The 19,150-nt window shown below is 48.5% G+C and overlaps 1 protein-coding gene across 1 annotated transcript in view; it reads right to left on the bottom strand.

Annotated features, from left to right (window-relative positions):
* ADAMTSL1 (ADAMTS like 1) overlaps window positions 1-19,150 on the bottom strand; it is a 355,504-nt gene that overhangs the window by 29,204 nt on the left and 307,150 nt on the right. The window contains exons 21-22 of the mRNA XM_004706548.3: window positions 12,262-12,441; window positions 9,007-9,141 (exon numbers count right to left, since the gene is read on the bottom strand). Coding sequence (XP_004706605.2) covers window positions 9,007-9,141; window positions 12,262-12,441 — 315 coding nt within the window. The remainder of the gene's footprint in view (window positions 1-9,006; window positions 9,142-12,261; window positions 12,442-19,150) is intronic.

Genomic DNA, 19,150 nt, shown 5'->3' with positions numbered 1-19,150 from the left:
TTCAGACGAGTCAAAGACTTTCCATTGGATGTCTGGGAATGGCAGGCATGGTGCCTGGCTTACCGAGCGTCAGCAATTGGCTTCCACCTCCGTCTCCAGCCTTGTCTTGGGTGACTCTCTCCTTAGCGTTCCCGACCGTGGTGGCTTATCAAATGCTTTGTTTTCTGGCTACAGGATCTGGGCGTTTTCCAATTCCTCGTCTAAGATACTCTTCTCGCTTCTTGTTCTGGCAAACTTTCAGCCAGTCTTCCAATCTCAGCGCAAAGAGCCTTTCCTCATGGACTCCCTGCCGACAGTGCAGACCAGGGGAGCTACGCCATCACATGCCCTCTTGATCCCAGTCTCTCTACCAGCGGCAAAGGGGTCCCACTAGGGCAGGTGCGTTTGATTTGTTCTTGACTGTGGCCTTGGTGTTTGGAACCATGCCTGGAGTCTAGGAGATGCTCAGCACGTTCTTCATGGGCTGCAGGCGTGTGGGAGTGCTGGCAGCCCACTGGTTACGAACCGGGCCGCAACCTCAGGGTCGGGAGGCCGGACCCACCCGCCGTCTGTAGGGCAAAGAGGAGGTGTCTCCTCCTGGGCAGAGTTACCGTCTTGGAAACCCACAGGGGCAGTGTGCCCCTGTCTTTGGGTCGCTCTGAGTTGGCACAGCCTCAGTGGCTGTGGGCTTGAGCTTAGACTGACTGTGTGTCCCTGTACTGGGCACAGCGCTGGCAGCCAGCAGGCACTCCGTCAGTGTTTACGGACCAAGGAGGTGCGCTTGCCTGTGGGATGCTGCCTTCATCGGGGTTTTCAACTTTGAACATAGTGTTAAGTACTTTCTTTTCCGATCTACATTCATATTTTCTACTCTATTTCCTGATACGCTCTGAGGGATTTAGGCACAAGTTCTTCTGGAAACCTTCTCTACCTTTGGACTCTGGATTCAATCCCGTGGGTGCCGGCCATTGTGTCCGCCGCGGCATGCTGTCATTTTGCAGGAGTGGCCCAGTACACTGGGGGCACCTTTTAGCAGGATGTTTGGGTCACCGTTACTCGGAGTGGAGACATCAGTAACTGCATCTCAGGCTTCAAGTGGGCAGAGGCGAAAACGCCCAGCCACCGTGTCAAAGGGTCCCAAAGCACGCTTCAGGCCCCTGGGGTGTGGGGGCCTGGGCCTCCCTACTGCCTTCAGTGGGCTGGGAGGCTCTCAGGAGTGGAGCTGCCCGGGGTCCGCCAGGCCGGCGGGCCCCGGGGAGTGTGTTGATGCTGCCGAGCAGCTACTGTGTGTGTTGGCTGTGACCCTCGAGCCCCCACTGGGGAGAGGAGCAGGCACAATGACTTCTTTCATGGGAAGCGTCCCCTCTGCACACTCAGCTTTGAATGCCGGCCCGCCTTTCTCTTGGTAAATCACAAGGCATGAGAAAAGGCTTGTGTCATTTGGCTCCGTGTGGGGCTAGCATGACACGGGTCTCCAGCAGAGCTGTCATAAGAAGTCCCTCTGGCTGGGGCGTCAGAGCTGGCCCCACTGTGCCCCTCACAAAGGAGAGTCTGTGGCTGAGTCCAGGGGGCAGGCCAGAGCCTGTGTGCACATTCTGTAAGACCCTCTACCGCAGTGGTTCTCAACTTTCCTCATGCCTCAGTTCCTCATGTTGTGGTGACCCCCCCAACCATAATATTCTTTTCGTTGCTACTTCATCACTATAATTATGCTATTGTTATGAATTGGGTGACCCCCGTGAAAGGGTCTTTGACCCCCAAAGGGGCCGTGACCCACAGGCTGAGAACCACTGCTCTACCATGCGCTGAACCTAACAGAGGTATGGTGGGCCACGGCACGGAGCTGCTATCCTTAAACCACGCCTGATTCTCTGTCACTCGTGGCCTCCCCACCCAGGTGGGGGCACCTGAGGAAACGGGGATTTTTCTCCCCCCTCCCCCTCTCTTAGGCTTCTTTCTTTCCTCCCAGGATTGTTTCTCTCCCTAAGGAAGCCTCAGCCAGTAACTGCAAAGACCACTGTGATCCCGTGGAAATAGGGTGGCCCTCAGGCAGAGAAGGCATGTGATCGTGGACCAGGAGACTTGTCACTGTGGGCCACAGTATCCTTTGGGTATAATGATGGACTAGCTCGGGGGCCAGAGAGGACTGTTTCAGGCCAGTGGGCCATGCAGCCTGTCACAAATGCCCAACCTAGCCATTGCAGAGTGACAGCAGCTGTGGGCAACAGTTAGCTGAGCAAAAGGGTACGATCATGTTCCAGTCCAACTTTACTTACAAGGACAAGTGGTAAGCTAGATTTGTCCCAAGGGTCAACGTTTACCAATCCTTGGACTAGATTCTGCTTTAAGAGCAACAACAAAATAATTCTGGAACATGGCTTCTAAGTATCAGCTTAGATGAGGAAAAACATATTTCATGCCAAACATACATGTTACATCTAAATGCGTGTCTCCTAGCTAAATGGTTGCAGTTTTAAGCCACCTAGCGCACCTTGGAAGAAAAGGCTGGCGAGCTAGTTCGGGGGGTGGGGGTGGGGGACCAGTCAATGGGAACTCTGGTGCCCACTTCTGCTTTGACACATAGCAACTGCCACGAGGCGGGGCCAACTGGACGGTGACTAATTTTCCATACACACCTAGCATGTGTATCACATACATGCACTTTTGTTTCTGGCCAAGGCGGAGTAACAGATTGCATTTATGCTCCCACCTCAAACAACCGCAAAACGACAACACACTCAGCAGTGGTTTTCACCACAGGACACAGCGACCCCTGAGAGATGGGAAACAAATTAAGCTCTAGATTGGCCCGGCTTCGTGCCCCGAATCCCACAGCGTAGAAAATATACCTTTTCCTACTAGCTAGATACGATAGCTTCATTATTCATAGAGCATCGAGTGTTGTGGTATTGATGGGTGTCTAGACAAATGAGAGAGTAGAGCGAGTTCAGAAATACATAGGGACAACCGATTCACCACCAAAGTACAAAGGCCAATCCACTGGGCCTGGATACACCTTTCAACAAATGGTATTGGAACAAACTGGGTGTCCATGTGCCTAAAAGTGAACTTCAATCCATTCCTTGCACCATTTACAAATATTACCTCAAAATGGATCAGAGGTCTAAATGTGGACCCTAGACATCTACAGCTTTCAGAAGAACGCCCCAGAGAAAAGCTTTGTGACAAGGAGAAGCGGTAGCTTCAGGAGACAAGGGACACGTTCATTATCATGGTCACGGTGGCTTCCCCGGAATATCTGTGGTATTTAAATTATGCCAATTATGTCTCTGTAAAGCTGGCAAAACACATGAAACAGATGTCAAGCATATACAGAAATGTAGTATCTTTGCATCTCACAAATAATAAGACATATAGCTATCCAAAAATTAATAAAGGACATGAACGGGCAATTCATAACATAATAAAGATTACTGGAACTCACTACCGTAGAATCATTTCTGACTGACAGCAACCCTGTAGGGCAGAACAGAAGGACCTCTGTTTTTCTAAGGCTATCAGTCTTTATGGGGACAGGAAGTCCCATCTTTCGCCCGTGGAATGGCTGGTGGGTTTACACTGCTGACTTTGTGGAAAGCAATTCAACATATAACTGACTACACCACCCGGGCTTCTTAAATTACTGATACATTAACAATCAAAATGAGTGAAAATCACATAGTCACAAGAATAAAAAATGGATACAATTTTCTGGGTATTGTCTATATTCCACTCAACATGGCAAGTGTTAAAAGTGTTGGTCACATCTAGCGTTGACAAGATACTGGTCAAAAGGATCTCTCATACAGTGCTATTAGTATATAAACAGGTCCAACTTTTTGGAAGTTAATTTCACCGCATATAGCAAACCCTAGGAACATACAAAGTTTTTGACACAATAATTCAACATCTAGGAACTGCTTGTAAGCAAAGGGGTGTGTGTGTAAGATATAGAAATAAGAATATTCACTATATAATTTTTTATAATAGCAAAAGATTGCAGAGAACCTTAGAGCCCAATATTAGAGAATGAAGACCCAATGTTGTCATTAACAAAAAGAAATTTTAGAAGAATATTTAGAGACATGGAAAGATATTTGTTTTATACAATCACTGCATAGAAAAAGTTACTAGATATGTAGATTATGATTCATTTTAGACAAAAGATATGTAGGCGTTTACATGGGTAGCTTTTGGACTAGGTAATTACAGATAATTTGTATCTTCTTCTGTTTGCTTCTCTGTTTTTAATTGTTCTAAAATGAAGATGCACTGTCCTTACAATAAAAGCTGCAATAAGGTTGTATTTTAACAAATCAGTGCCTTTGCAGCAATAACAATAATGAATGAAACACATGTGTGGTTACATAGACATTATAAGTATAGCAATATGCAAGCATCTTTTAATTCAATTTTACACAAACTCTTTGAAGCCCTCGTATATAATAGGGCACATTAGGCACAGAGTTAAGGAAACTTCCTAGACAGATCCAATTATTTTAGGGGACTGCACAATTGGGTGTGAAGGCTCAGGACTGTAATCTTGGGGGGACTGGTAAGCCAACTGGAAACCAGTTTATAAAGATACTGTTCTACATCCTGATTGTTGAGAAAAGCCTTAAAAGCTTGCACGCAGCCATCTGATAGACAGCTGTGGGTCTCTTCCCTTTGGGAGCAAAGGAGAATGAAGGAAGACACGAGTCTACAGGAACTGCGGCCCCTTCTACTCTGAGATGAAAAACGTACATGGTGCCTGGTTACCACTGCTGGACCTCTGACCCAAGACATAATTCAAGGTCCCTGTTAAAATACGAGAAAAATATGGAGCAAAACTTGAAGTCATCAAAAAGGCTAGTCTTACTGGACTGACAGAAACGAGGGGAACCTGTGAGACTATCATCGTCCTAAGACACCTGGGGAATTTGAAATGGAATCCACGCGTGGAGGTCACTTTTCATCAATGGAACAAACTGGCCCATAACATGCACAGTCTCACCTTAAATTCCTCAACCACAGAAGACCCCAGGGTCGACATTTACCCTGAAACAAAGATGAGAAGCCAGGAAGGGGCAGGGGAGCTAGATGACTGGATGGAAACGGAACAAACATAATGGAACTCATGAGACTGTTGGCACACGTGCAGAATGTGACCAGTGTCGTGGAACGGGCTGTATACAATCGGGTGAATGAGAACCTAGTTTGCTCTGTAAGCTTTCACCTAGGACACAATGAGACATTTTAAAATACCAGTGCCAAGACCCTATCAGTAAGACTACGGACAACATTAGTCTTGGGTCGTAGTGGCCCACACCCATATTCAACAGATTGCTGCGAGAACGGTGGGATCCTCTGGGGAGCCCTCCAAAGTGGAGCCTGCAGGGTGCCGCTGAGACCTGGGCCACCGGGAGGGCCAACGTGAATTTTCAAAGGCCACTGACCTGGCCCCTGAGGGCAGCTGACACAGGTGAGACCTCCTTTCAGAAAAGATAACTGTAAGCCAGGACAGGAACTAGTACTTGTCTTGCCTGCCACAATGGGCTCAGTTAGGTTGGGTGCACTCAAAGCATGAGCCTCCCATGGCTTAGGCAGAGTCAGAAAGTATGGAAGCAACAGGGACTCATGTCACAGTTATGGAAAATGAGGCTCACATAGGCTCCTGCATGCATTGCCTGTTCAAACGTATTTGTTATAAGTTCTAGCAATGAGTTGAAGTGAAATCAATGATCAGATCGCCAAATCAAAATCTGATCACCAACAAAGCCATTTCTTAAACAGCCACAACTTACTAGAAACATCAACACTCGAGGCTTAATGGAGAAGCATTAGCTCTGATACATGGCTTTCAAAACCCAAAACTCTTCCACTCGTGAAATTCCGCATGTCTCCATCCATGAACAATGGAAGAAAATCCATATTCCGGAATCTCATTTATTGGCTGTATCGGGATTGGCAAGGGGGTTTCATCCTGTATCTTAACTGCCGTGATTTAGTAATGATTGCTTGGAGGGAATGTGAGAGTGAATTCCCCAGTGCCATATTTGGGCTGAGTGAAAAAGGTGTCATGATCGATTAGAGATGTCTGCCTTGTCTTTAGGAGGGGTGATTAACGGTATCTTTTCCATATATGTATTTTGTTCCTGATCTAGAACATCCATTCTCTTCAATATAGGATTTCTTTATTAAGTCCTTTCTATTGATTATTTCTACTATAGAACATTGGATTAGTTCTTTGAAAACGTTACTTATCACTTGTTAAAGCCATCTAAAAACACGTCTCTATTTCCCACACAGCAAACCCACCTCTCTGTCCAGGATCGCTACCACTTAGCGGTCAGTTTCTTGTACTGAGGTGGCTTGTACATGTGTTGCTGTGATGCTGGAAGTTATGCCACCAGGTGTTTCAGCTACCAGCATGGTGGATAGAACGAACACATCTGAAGCTGGAAAGCTACATGGAAACATGACATTGCAAGACTGTCCCACACACGTTGGACATCCTATCAGGAGGGACTATGCCCCAGAGAAGGAAATCATGCTTGGTAAAATGAAGGGTCAACGGAAATAAGGAAGAGCCTCAATGGGGTGGATTGACCCAGTGGCTGTAATAACGGGCTTAAACATTAATAACTGTGAGGATGGTGCAGGACTGGACAGTGTCCCATTCTGTTGTACGTAGGGTAGCTACGTTAGTTTGCTGCTAACAGCAGCCCTAAATCTAGCATTCAAGCCTTTTCTTAACTTGACCCTTACCATTCCAATTTCCCAGCAACCGTGCCCCAAGCTTCCATTCCAGTGGTCCTGGCGTCATTCTTATAGTCCAAGCACAGACTATGATCTGAACAGGCCACACAGAGAACCGGGGCTGGGATCCACTTCAAAGGGGGACAACTGGCAGCTAAAAGGTCAGGGTGTCCCCAGCTGGGGAGGTTCAAGATGGAGGGAAGGCATTAGAAGTTTGGGGCTGAGGGTCTGAGTCACAGCTAAGTGAATAAGCTCGGGCAGAGATTCAATCTTTCTGATGGACAAGCTTCCGGCCCGGTTTAACTGTACCCTCACAGGTCTTAGACCAGGGGTCCTCAAACTTTTTAAACAGGGGGCTAGTTCACTGTCCCTCAGACCGTTGGAGGGCCTGACTATAGTTTAAAAAAAAATAACTATGAACAAATTCCTATGCACACTGCACATATCTTATTTTGAAGTAAAAAACACCCGGCGGGACAGATAAATGTCCCCGGCGGGTGGTTTGAGGACCCCTGTCTTAGAGCACCGGGGTTTTACAGGTGTTTCTGAACAGGTACTTGGTATATATCCTGCCCATGTCCTTCCCTGTACTCACAGCATCTTCATTTTGCAGGGGTGCTTCTCTTCCTGATTAACTGATGCCTCACACTCATCCTTCAGGGCTCAGCTCCCAAGCATCAGTTAGTTTCTGGTCTGTCTCAACTGACCTACTTCTCAGAGTCCCGACACATGACCTCCTTCCCGGAATTATCTCCACATCCCCACGTTGCACCCTCCTGGGTCTAAGGTGCAACAACCGTCCCCACTAGAGTCCATGGGGGTTAGGCAATTAAACTGTGGAACTTCACGGATACTGAGTCACGGCCTCATTCCGCTGCAGCAGGCATCAAGGAGTCCCCGAACTGCAGCATTTAAACACCAGGTTCAGGAGACACAGCACCATAAACCAGGAACGGAATGCAGCAGCAGCATACAGCACAACACATTCTTCTTGCCCGTGGCTAACATGAGCCATATATTGTTCCAGAATAAGGGAGGAAGAAAGAAAAGCTATCATGGGTAAAAGCAGGCAGGTGAACCTCTCCAGCATGCTGGATGGCTGGGGAGCAGCCCCAAAGAGTTACCGACGTTTGAGAAAATAAGCAATTTCTGTACACCCCGCGAGCAACCGGGCTCTGATTGTTAGGCTAATTTCTCACCATGCTGAGTTTAAACTGAAAACGTTCGCAGCATACACATATCACTGGGGACAAAGCTACCGTGTTTAAGCCAAGGAAAATATGCCATTTGAAACTTCAATGCATTCTGATCAGCACGATGTGGAAAACCTCAATGCCAAGTTTTTGTAAGTTATGGAAGACGGAATAAAGCTCCATGTTGTGTATCTCGGAGAAGAGAGAGAGGGATCAGAAGTTTTCTTCCTCAGATAGCTGTGAGGATTCACATGACAATGGAAGTAATCCCCAGTCTCTCTGTACTCTAAGGCTGCAGAGGCAGGCCCGCAGCTATTATCAAGAGCATGACTGCGGGCCCGTGGGCCTCCCCTTCCTTGATCATTTCTGGGGAGCAGAGGTCGAGAACCCTTACACTTGGAGCCAAGGGAAAACTTCAGGTGACTCGTAGTGACATTTGATGGGTCCCCTGCCTTCTGTAGGCCCTGGGAGGCAGGTGTGTCCTCCTCTGGTCTCATCGTCTCCAGGGGTCACCGTGGCCCTGTGGAGGCTCTTCTGGCCTCTCCACGATTCTGGTGCAAGGGCCCAGGAGTGGGGTCCCCAGGCATAACTCCCTGCTAGCAGAGGGGACCAGCCATGTGGGCAATCACCGGCTGACAGGCCCCAGTGACAAATGCCAGGGAGATTGTGCTGAAACATTTGCCTCCAGGAGTCTGCCTGGCTTGGCTGTCGCACAAGGCTCTGGCTGATCTGGACATTTCCTCCATCTCTAGCTTAGTTTAGGTGGGGGAGTAGAAAGGGATGGTTGGCAAGGGGAGCGACAGGAACTCTTCTTCCCTGTGAGGCTGTCTCCCTGAGAGGGCCAAGTCTGTGGCGACAGCCCAAGAGGACTCCGAAAGGGGCCACGCTGGAATCCTGGTGGAGAGCGGCACTCACCTCATATGGAAAGTCAGCCAAGTTTCCACTGGTGAGTCTGGATTCTGTAGGCAATTTAGTGATTTCCTGTTGGCCACCCCCCACTGCTGCTGCCTCCCTCCCACCTGCAAGCAGTCACCCATCCATAAATCCTGTCCGGCTCTGGATTGGTGCCCGATGTTTCGGGGCTTGGACTCACCAAGGAGAGCAGAATTCCCAGGATCCAGGACCAGCCGTGTTCCCAGAGGAGCTGTCAGCACCGAGGGAAGGTTCGGTCCGGTGGCTGAAAGCAAGGCTCTGATGTCTTCCAACTGCGTGGGGACTCGGGGAGGCTCTGGAAGAAGGCAGATGGTGAATCAGACAGGAGAATGCATAACGCTGTCTTGGGGCGAGAGGGAAAGGCGTGTGAGAGTCTAAGTGTGTGTGAGACGCTTCGTCATAGTTACTTTTTAAAGAGAATTTTTCCTATAGAGAAAGAGTATCCCCCTCCTCTATCGGGGACTTAATGAATTTCCACCTGAATGCTTGATGCCTGAAATGATAAGACCCGTACTAGGAACATGGCATGTTATTCCAGGCTTGCCGCACTTTATAGCATGACAACACTGGGCCCTAGACCTTTGTCGGTAAAGGGATCATTCAGTTTTATTGCCATTAGTTGCCTCTACTCCATTCTGAGAAGAGCGTTTTTTAAGAAGCCAAGCCTGGGCCACAGGCTTTCATTCTATATTCCCTTTCATATCTTGTAACATCCTGAAAGGGGGTGGGGGGGCTTTGTTATCTTCTCTACAGATACAGATATGCCACAAGCATTCCTTTGTTGTTGTTGTTATGTATTCTTTTTAATTATTATTTTTAAACCATTTTATTCAGGGCTCTTACCACTCTGCCACAAGCATCTCTTATTTCAACGGTTACTATGTGTGGCTTTCTCTGTGAGGACATTGTGAAGTGTTAGACTTTGTGGTCTGGGTTTTTTATGCCCAAGTGAGATCCAGATAAACAGAACAGGAAGAGGGGGTGGCAGGCGGTGGGGTGCTGTGCTACTGACAATCGTCCAGAGTCAGGGCTGACGGCATCAGGGGTCATGTCAACCAGTGCTACAGGTGACGGAACAGAGTGACTTTTCATTACCACTGGACAGAGACACAGACAGGCACCCAGGGAGCCTGGCCAGGGTGAGCCTGGTTTCTGTTGGAAGGGCCAGGGAAGCCCTTTCCCTCCCCTTGCTTCCTGCTTAGCCCCAGACAATGTTTTGCCTCTGACTGCAAAATCCCATCACACATAGGAAATAAGAGGGAGCCTGAGATTTCAGCCAGGCATATTATATGGCGAGTTCAATTCCAGACCACTGCACTAAAGCAAAGACCACAGTACAGTGATTCACACCATTTTATTTTACTCCTTTTTTGGATTATATAAAATTCCATATTAAAGTTATGTTGATTCAAATCCAAAGGAGGGGATGGTATCAGATCTTAAATTGTCAACATCCAGCTTGCAAAAGGCTATGGATGACAGTGGAAGCCCCAAATCCATTTGCAGGGTCCTGAATAGTCCCCAAAAGCTCTACACCTGTGGCAGTTACATACTCTTCAACTTGAGGAAGGGGTGGAGCCTACCCTGTCAATCAGGTCGCAACTTGAGGACCTCATTTGGAGGCTCAAGGGAAATAAATAGCTCCCTCCCTCTCTGCTACACCTTCCTGCTGACAAGTCACCTGGAGCTATGCTGATGGAGCCAGAGCCCTGGAGCTGGAGGAGTCATGTGGAGACCCACACCAGTGGTGAGATGCTTCCACTGCCACTGGACCCACTGGCCTCTGGTCTTCCTACATTTGGCATCATTCCATGTGTTGCTTGAGTCTGAAGAGGAATTTATAGACTGGTATCTGACATACGGGCTAATCTCTGACTTATGGACTTGATCTGGACTGGCTGAGATGCTTTCTTAATATACAATTACTCTTCATATAAAGCGCTTTCTTATACACCTATACGTGTCTATCAATTTGTTTCTCTAGTCAACACGGACTAACACAACACCTAAGTCTGTAGTGGCTTTCCCCTTGGTTAAATGGGGTGAGGTCCAGCTCCTCTGGCCCCATGCTCCTGATCACACCATATCAGAATTGGGCTGTTGTAAGAAGCGCCTCCCAGAACGTAGACACCCCATCGCCCAAGCGACAGTAGCAGCTACACATTCTTCTGTTCACAGAAGGCCCTGTAGGAGGAATGGTTTGTAGGGAGGGAGCCCATCAGGAGGCACCGGTAAACAGTGGGGGGCATTCGCTCCTCTTGGGCACTGGACTGGCAGGGCCCTGAGGCTTCCTGAGACATCTGGAGGGCTGTGCACCCTCTGGGCTGGCCTCAGACCAGAGAGGGTAGGGCTGGAAAACCCAGCCGGGTGGGGTGTGAAAATACAGGTATAAACTTCGTTTTTTCCAGGGGTGCTTCAAATGTGTGCAAGTGTATACATGTGTGTGGTGTCTTAATTACTTATACTTCTTTTTGTTTGTTTGTGTTTCTTCAAAGTAAGCTCTTGATGAGAGAGCCAGCATGAATGCTCTAATAACTACCTTAAAAAAGTTTTTTTTCAAGTAAGATAAACATAAGCTTTGCTACTCCACTACCTCAACGCCTACATGCAGTGGAGAAGAAAAGTTGAGTGGCTCTAGTCCAGCAGGCAGGAAGGGTACTAGCTTGCTACAATGCAAGGCTTGCCCAGTACTGGCAACATGAGGCATCACATGATGTCCCAGCATTTCTCATTATTCTGACGTATTCGTTTGACACAGTAAGGCGCCATGGTAGCACAGTGGCTAAGCACTCAGTTGCCACGTGAGAGGTCAGTGGTTTGAATCTACTGGCCACTCCATGAGGCAAAGATGTGACAGGGAAGGGCTACAAGGTCTTGTAGTACTTGACTGTGGTCTTGACTGCACGGCCACACATTTGGTTTTTGGGCTGGCATTTTAATCAGGGGCTCTTAGGTTGGGAGAATGCGTGTGGATTTGAAGTAGAGGAGATCATAAATCATTCTGAAATTCTATAAAAAATTTTAAATCTATGATTTTTTTTTTAATGAGGGAAGCATTCTAGAGCTAGTCTGTGACTCTCAAAGAAGTCCTGAACCTGGAAGGAAGGTAAGAGTCCTTGCTTTATCTAATGACCTGTATGGGCACCAACCCCGTGGGGACGGAAGAAATCTTTAAGTTCTAGGTCTGCACATCCAGGGATCCGTCTGCATCTGTCACTTGCCAAGGGCTCAAGTTCACTTCTGCCGGGCTCCTGAGTCTGTGCTCTTTCTAGTTCGAGGCTCTCACATGGGGCGAAGTCAAGGGCGATGGACACTGCCTTTCGATCCTTAACTGGATCAGTTGAAGAGGGTGGGGGGGCACGTGAGAGTCACCCCCAGTGGAGTCATGAGCAGCGGGCAGCCTTGAGGCACCTACCCAGGAGCAGCAGCTGGGTACTCTCGGTCAGCTCCCCGTGCAGATTGGCCGCCCTGCAAGAGTACAGGCCTTGGTCTGAGGAGGATACGTTCATGAGGAGCAAGGAGCCTTCGTGCAGATGGTGAGGGGAAGCCAGTTTGCTTTTGTTCTTGAACCAAGTGACTTCAGCTTCAGGTACACCTGGAAAGAACAAGGCAGCCATCAGCCAAACACAGACAGGTGAACTGGGAGGCACGCGAGGCCTCTTGGCTGGCCTTCACTGAGGCTGCTTAGCTCTGTCTACAATCTCCTTTGGCCAAAAGAAATGATGCATTGGACCTCTCAGCCTTCTCTAGATCTTCTGCCTTTAAAAAAAATCACTTTATTGGGGACTCATACAGCTCTTATCACAATCCATCCATCCATCCATCCATTGTGTCAAGCACATTTGTACATGTGTTGCCATCATCATTTTCTAAACATTTTCTTTCTACTTGAGCCCTTGGTATCAACTCATTTTTCCCCCTTCCTCATGAACCCTTGATAATTTATACATGATTATTTTTTCATGTCTTACACTGACTTCTGTCTCCCTTCACCCACTTTCCTGTTGTCCGTCCCCCAGGGAGTGGGTTATATGTAAATCATTGTGATTGATTCCCTCTTTCTCCCCCCCACGTTCCCTTTACCCTCCTGGTATCCCTACTCTCATTATTGGTCCTGAGGGGTTTATCTGTCCCGGATTCCCTGTGTTTCCAGCTCTTATCTGTACATGCTCTGGTCTAGCCAATTTGTAAGGTAGGGATCATGATAGTCAGGGGAGGAATCATTAAAGAACTAGAGGAAAGTTGTATGTTTCATTGGTGCTATACTGTACCCTGTCTCATCTCTTCCTTGTGATCCTTCTGTAAGGGGATGTCCAATTGTCTACAGATAGGCTTTGGGTCTCTACTCTGCACTCCCCCTCATTCACATTTATGTGATTTTTTGTTTTGGGTCCTTGATGCCTGATACCTGCAGATCTTCTGCTTTTAGAAAGTGACACTGGTGAGGCAGGAAGAGGAGGGGTGCTAAAAGATGACAACCCAGAGGTAGCTGGGAAAGGGGACTTGCCAAGGTCGAAAGAGATGGCCCAAAGTTCTTGGAGGAAACACAAAAGTGTAAGTAGCAAATTTACATCAAGGAAAGTGGATGACTGACCTACAACTTCACGAAATAAACAGTATTGTGTAAGGAGAGCTAGACACTAAAGAAAACACACTATATGATTTCATGTCTGTAGGTAACAAGCACAAACAAAAAATGGGTCATATGACTCGATGCTGTTAGGAATCAGGTGGGAAGAACAGGGAATGTGGACAAGAGGACTGGAACCACGGGCAACTCTGCTTCTTGATCAGAGTTCAGTGGCGTCTTCTGGGTCTCTGGCCCCTTTATGATATGTATACATTCAGGTGTGGATAACACATTCTGTCAACTTGGCAAGGCTCTGGTGCCCAGTTGTTTGGTCGGACACTAGGCTACCCTCCAGTATGACGTAGCTCCACACGAGGAAGTCAGTTGGCCGCAAGTCAACTGGAGGATGACTCCCCACAAGGTGGGTGGGCCTCCAAACTAGTTTTAGGCCATAAGAGCAAGAGGAAGTTCTCCCTCAAGTCAACGAGCAGACAATGAAGCCATAGTGCTGCCACTCTCTCACCTGACCTGCAGATTTGGGGCCAAAACCGGGAGGAATCTCAAGTCTGTTGCCTGGCCAATGGGTTTTGGACTCAACTGTGAGCCAACCCCTTAAAATAAATACTGCCTTACATAAATATTAGATATGTACACAAACATGGAAAAACAGATCCTCACCATCAGAAGGTAGAGCATTCCTAGGAAACATTTCATAAGCCAAAATGGTATAAAAAGCAATTACCACTAATTTATATGAGGAAAAAATGAAACATTCTCAGAACCCCCAAAATAACCTGCCAGCTGCACTCACTGCGGCTCTTTAGGCTTGTGCTGCTCCAGAGTTTGCAGCAGCAGCAGAAAGGGGGGCCCCACGGGGGTCGCATGCTCCCTCGCCTGCACTGATGGGCGCCCTGGCTGCTCTGATGGCCCAAGTGTGGTTGTCCTGGAGGAGGGCCCAAGGTGTGAGGTTCAAAGGGTTTGGCAAATCTGTCGGGCATTTCTCCCTGTGATGGGGAACTGTGGGCTGATTCTGTGCCTCTTTATTCAGAGCACTCAGTGTGAACCTCTAGGGCTGGCAGTGCCGTGGTGCTGGTGGTGAAGGACAATGCAAAGTGGGTGGAGACGTGGGTCCTGCATCTTTTCACACCAGGGAGAGGCATGTGCTGCTTTGGCTGAAATGGATGGAGAAGGATCGCTCAAGCATATGGCCACTCCTGTATGCACACCTGGGGGAAAGACAGGTGAGAGGCAGGCAGCCAACCTGGCTTTGCCTCCCAGCGCCACTAGGGAGAGCAAGCGCATCATGCTCCCCAGTGATACCAGCTGGGACCTCGGGCCCAAGTGCGGTGCTCTAAATCAAAATCAAAACACGGTCCTCAAGAGAAGACCCCTGGAGAGCATATTGAAGACAAAGACCCCTACCCCCCTTGTTTCTTTTTTGAAAGCACAAGGGAAAATGAGCTCGTCAACCACCGTCTATGAGTGTTCCCCGTTTCTGCTGTGAGTTGCTTGTGGGTGGCACTCATTGTTGGCACCTTCCTTTCAGGAGGCCTGGGGAAGTGAGCACCCAACCCTTAAGAGGCACCAAAGGCTTTTCTAGATTCAGAGGCCGAGTAAGAGAGACCTAGTAAATGGTCCTTTAGTGCCATGCGCACCTGTGTGCTGGCTGAGAGAACGGGGCGTGCATCATCTTGCCACAATGTGCCACAGCACATGGGGTGTCTCCCTGTGTGACCCAGACAGCACAAGACCCCTGCTGCTCAGCGGGGTGTCCTCAGAGCCCAGGGAGAGAGAACCTGAGAGGGTGGAAGGGGTATGAGAATGTGAGAGGGAGGGAGAGGGAGAGAGGGGGAGAGAGAGAGAGAGAGAGAGAACACACAAGGATGAAAACATGAGAAAATAGAAGGGGGGAATGAATGAGAAGGAGAGAGAAGAGAGGGGTGACAGGAAAGGGGGCAGGGCGGGGAAGAGAGGGACGGGGAGCGAATGCCAACGTGGGAGAAACCAGGAGAGCCCATGACAAGGCGAGAGAGGAGGAGGAGAGTGGGGAGCACCGGGGCGGGGAAGGACTTGGGTGAGTCCGACTCACATGCCCTTCCCACCTGTGAACCCAGCTCCCGAAGAGCAGGGGCTGCCCAGTAGAAGCAGACCTGCTTGAAGGGCAAAGGGAGGGACAGCTTTCATCTCCGCAGCACAGGAGCCAGGGGAGGGAGTGGAGACAGAGTGGCGAGGGAGGGGCAGTTTTTATCCGGCCCGGGCTGCCCCAGGAGCTGGCGGGTGGACGCACCTGGGCCTGTGACCCCGGGCAGAAAGTGACACCAGCAAGTGGAGCCCGTCCACTCTGACACATGGCGGACGGAAACGGCGCAAGGAGAAAATAAACGAGCACCGCAGGATTCGCACTTCCCTCCATGTAGGGAACCTCATCTGCCCTCACCTGCGCCAGGAGTCTCGGGAAGGGACCAGACGTAGGTGCCCAGCACTGAGGGGCAGAATGGGCGAGTCGCCACTGTATCTAAACATCAGCAGTGTCCCCGGTCACAAGCTATGCACGACTATTCGGAAGGCATTAGAAGAAGGAAGAACATTGACTGATTGGTTGCGATGAACACGTCATAAACATTTCAAAACAAAAGGTCTTTTGACTTATTTTACACAATAATTGTGTGAGACAAGCTGGTCCCGAAATTACTTCTCTTTTACAGGTGAGAAACTTGGGGCTCAAAGAGGTGAAGAACCTGCCTAAAGTCTCATCAGTTTGGATTTGGGATGATTCCCGGGGGGCAGAGGTCATGATCTACCTCACAACCAACCGTCTGTAAGCCACGAGTGGAAGGGAGAGGATTCAAACCTGATACATGAGACACCAAGGAGCCTCCTCTGACTCCAGACCGGAAATATGAACTGCTGCATTATTACTTCGGAACTGCTGACCCCTTAAGACAGGGGTCCTCAAACTTTTTAAACAGGGGCCAGTTCACTGTCCCTCAGACCCGTTGGAGGGCCAGACTATAGTTAAAAAAAAAAAACTATGAACAAATTCCTATGCACACTGCACATATCTTATTTTGAAGTAAAAACAAAACAGGGCAAAAACACCCGGCGGCCTGGATAAATATCCTCGGTGGGCCTTAAGACATTGTCTACTTTCAGAATTAATTTGCCCACTCTACATGTGACACCAAGGTTGTTGTCAGGAGAGAAGTTCCTAGAATCCAGAGGTGCTCCACTTACTCTCTCTTGTTAGGGAGACAGGGGTCAAGTTTTGGGAGCTTATTTTTTTTCCCCAGTCTGTGCCGACATGACAGCGCATTCTATTGAAAGACGCGTCTGAGAAAGGGCAGCCAATATAATCCACCACGATCGAAGCCCAAAGCCTCGCTGCCAACAGGTGCCCGGACAGGCTCCTGCTCCGGCCACCCTGGTATTGCTTGGATGTGAAAAAGGCCAGGAGAAGAGCCTGCCTCTGCCTCTTTGCCTTTGTGCTTTCTCTCACCCCCAGCACAGTGCTCGTCCTGTGGCTTGAAGGATGCATACAGGAGTCTAGTCATACTGGGTTGTAATGTGCTATGAATACAAAGATGCGTGCCTTTAATCCTCTCCATGGAGATGCCAGCTACAGCGAAGCTATAATACTTTTTAAAATATCCCAGACAGGAGATGCTTGTTAATTGGACCACTTACTATATTTGGAAGCTGCTCATTCCAGGGCAGCTTGTCAACATCCGGTGCTGGGAGTGCACAGAAAGGTGCACCTTGCCACAAGAAGTTCTAGGAGCTCCGTAGGTTGGGTGATGGTGGTGGGGGTGATAGTGGTGGTGGTGGGGGCGGGCTTGGTGCACAGAAGGAGAGACGACACAGTAACTCAAATGTCAGCTTTAGCGACTATTCTAAGGAGCCATGGAAGTATGGGAAGAAGGGGTTCAGCCTTTTGTATTTCTCTCTGCAGGTTCTGGCAGATGCTGAGAGCTGCCCACAAACCTCCTTTCCCCTCGCTGCCCTGTGAGGCTACACTTCCCAGCACCCCAAGTACAGTACTGTGAGCATCCAGGTGTCTGAGAGGAAATGTGAGCACCAGCCATGTGAGCTGCTTTGCCTCCAGCTTCAAGCATCCTCTGTATTTACCCTTTGCTGGTGTGCAGGATTGGAGATGCCCCCCAGGGAGGTCTGGGAAGGCGTGTGTTCAGGACAGCAAAGCCAGCAGCATATTGTGACCCTGAATAACCACAGAGACAATTTTCTTCAGTTTACCAGGAATACTCTCCTTAGACTCTTACATAACCAATGATAGGTAATAAGCGTCTATTGACAGTTGCTTGAGTCTTATGTATGGGAATGTACGTGCTACCAGAGTCTAGTCTAACTTAACTATTACATCCATTGCTGTGGAGCTGCTTAGAGCAGAATGATCCCAGAGGGTTTCTGATGCTGTACATCTTTCTTAGAAACAGAGTACCACATCTTTCATCCACAGTGCAGCTGGTGGGTTCGAACCAATGACCTTTTGCTATAAGCTGAGGGTCACTCATTTTACCACCAGGGCTTCTTTCTAACTGACAGATGGTCTATCACTAACTTCTGAGCTATTTCTCTATCACCAGTCCTGCTGATTGTATCTTCCAGCTTAGCCCTTAAAAAGCTCCCTTTGCTTTTATGGTAAATCCTCAATTGAGTGTTAGATCTAGGCCCCGCCTTCCCACCTACCTACTTCCCATGCTATTTTCTCTTCTGTTCTCTATTCTACAGACCCCTGGTGGTGCTATGGGTTAGGTGTTCGGTGGCTAACTGAAAGGTCAGTGGTTCAAATCTACCAGTTGCTCCAAGGGAGAAAGATGAGGCTGTCTGCTCCAGCAGAGATCCTTACGCTCAGAAACTTTACATGGGGTTGCTGTGGGTGGGCGTGGGCTCACTGGCAGTGGGCTTCGCAGCGCAACCACACTGGTTTCCTTTCTTCTCCTGCAGTGTGTTCTTCCTAGCTCAGGCCCTGTGCGCATCTGTTCCTTTGAACTACATTACCCACTGCACGCCGACCTCCTGACCTCCCGACCTCCCACCAAGCCTTCTAGTGTCCTGCATCGTCATTTTTATCTTTCAAGATTGGGAAGAACTAGCAAGGCTACATTTTACAAGTCGAAGCCTGTCTGTGCAGGAATTCTGTAGGTGATTCAATGTAGCAGAGAACCACTGACCTCTCAAACACCTATGGGCATGAGATTGTCTCAGTCAACGATGTACTATTCTTAAGAATTATCCTTATGATGGACAAAATGGTTATTACTGAGTGAAAACAGAAACAGCCCCAGCATAAAATATAATGATTCCGGAATTAGCAGAGAACTCCTCAAGAAGGAGGACACAGTGGGAGGGCTTGCTTTACCTGACTTTAGCACATGCTATACAGCCACAGTTGTCAAAACCGCATGGTGTTGGTACAATGACAGATACGCAGACCAATGGAAAAGAACTGAAAAGCCAGAAATAAAATCATCAGCATACAGATAACTGATCTTTGATAAGGGCCCCAAAAATATCAAATGGGAAGGTGATGTCCTCTTTAACAAGTGGTGCTGGAAAAAATGGATATTTACCTGCAGAAAAATTAAGCAAGACCCTTATCTCACTCCATGCACAAGAATAAACTCAAGGTGGATCACAGACCTTGAAGTTAAACCACAAACTATTAGGCGATCAATGAGGGAATTGGGACCAACTTGAGAACTTTGGCACAGGGAAT

Source organism: Echinops telfairi, unplaced genomic scaffold (genome assembly GCF_000313985.2).
Source record: "Echinops telfairi isolate 266 unplaced genomic scaffold, ASM31398v2 ScPeMD7_25;HRSCAF=90, whole genome shotgun sequence".
In the NCBI taxonomy this organism is placed as follows: Eukaryota; Metazoa; Chordata; class Mammalia; order Afrosoricida; family Tenrecidae; genus Echinops; species Echinops telfairi.
Note: the sequence above shows the minus strand (reverse complement) of the source record. Positions and strands in the feature narration are given on the sequence as shown.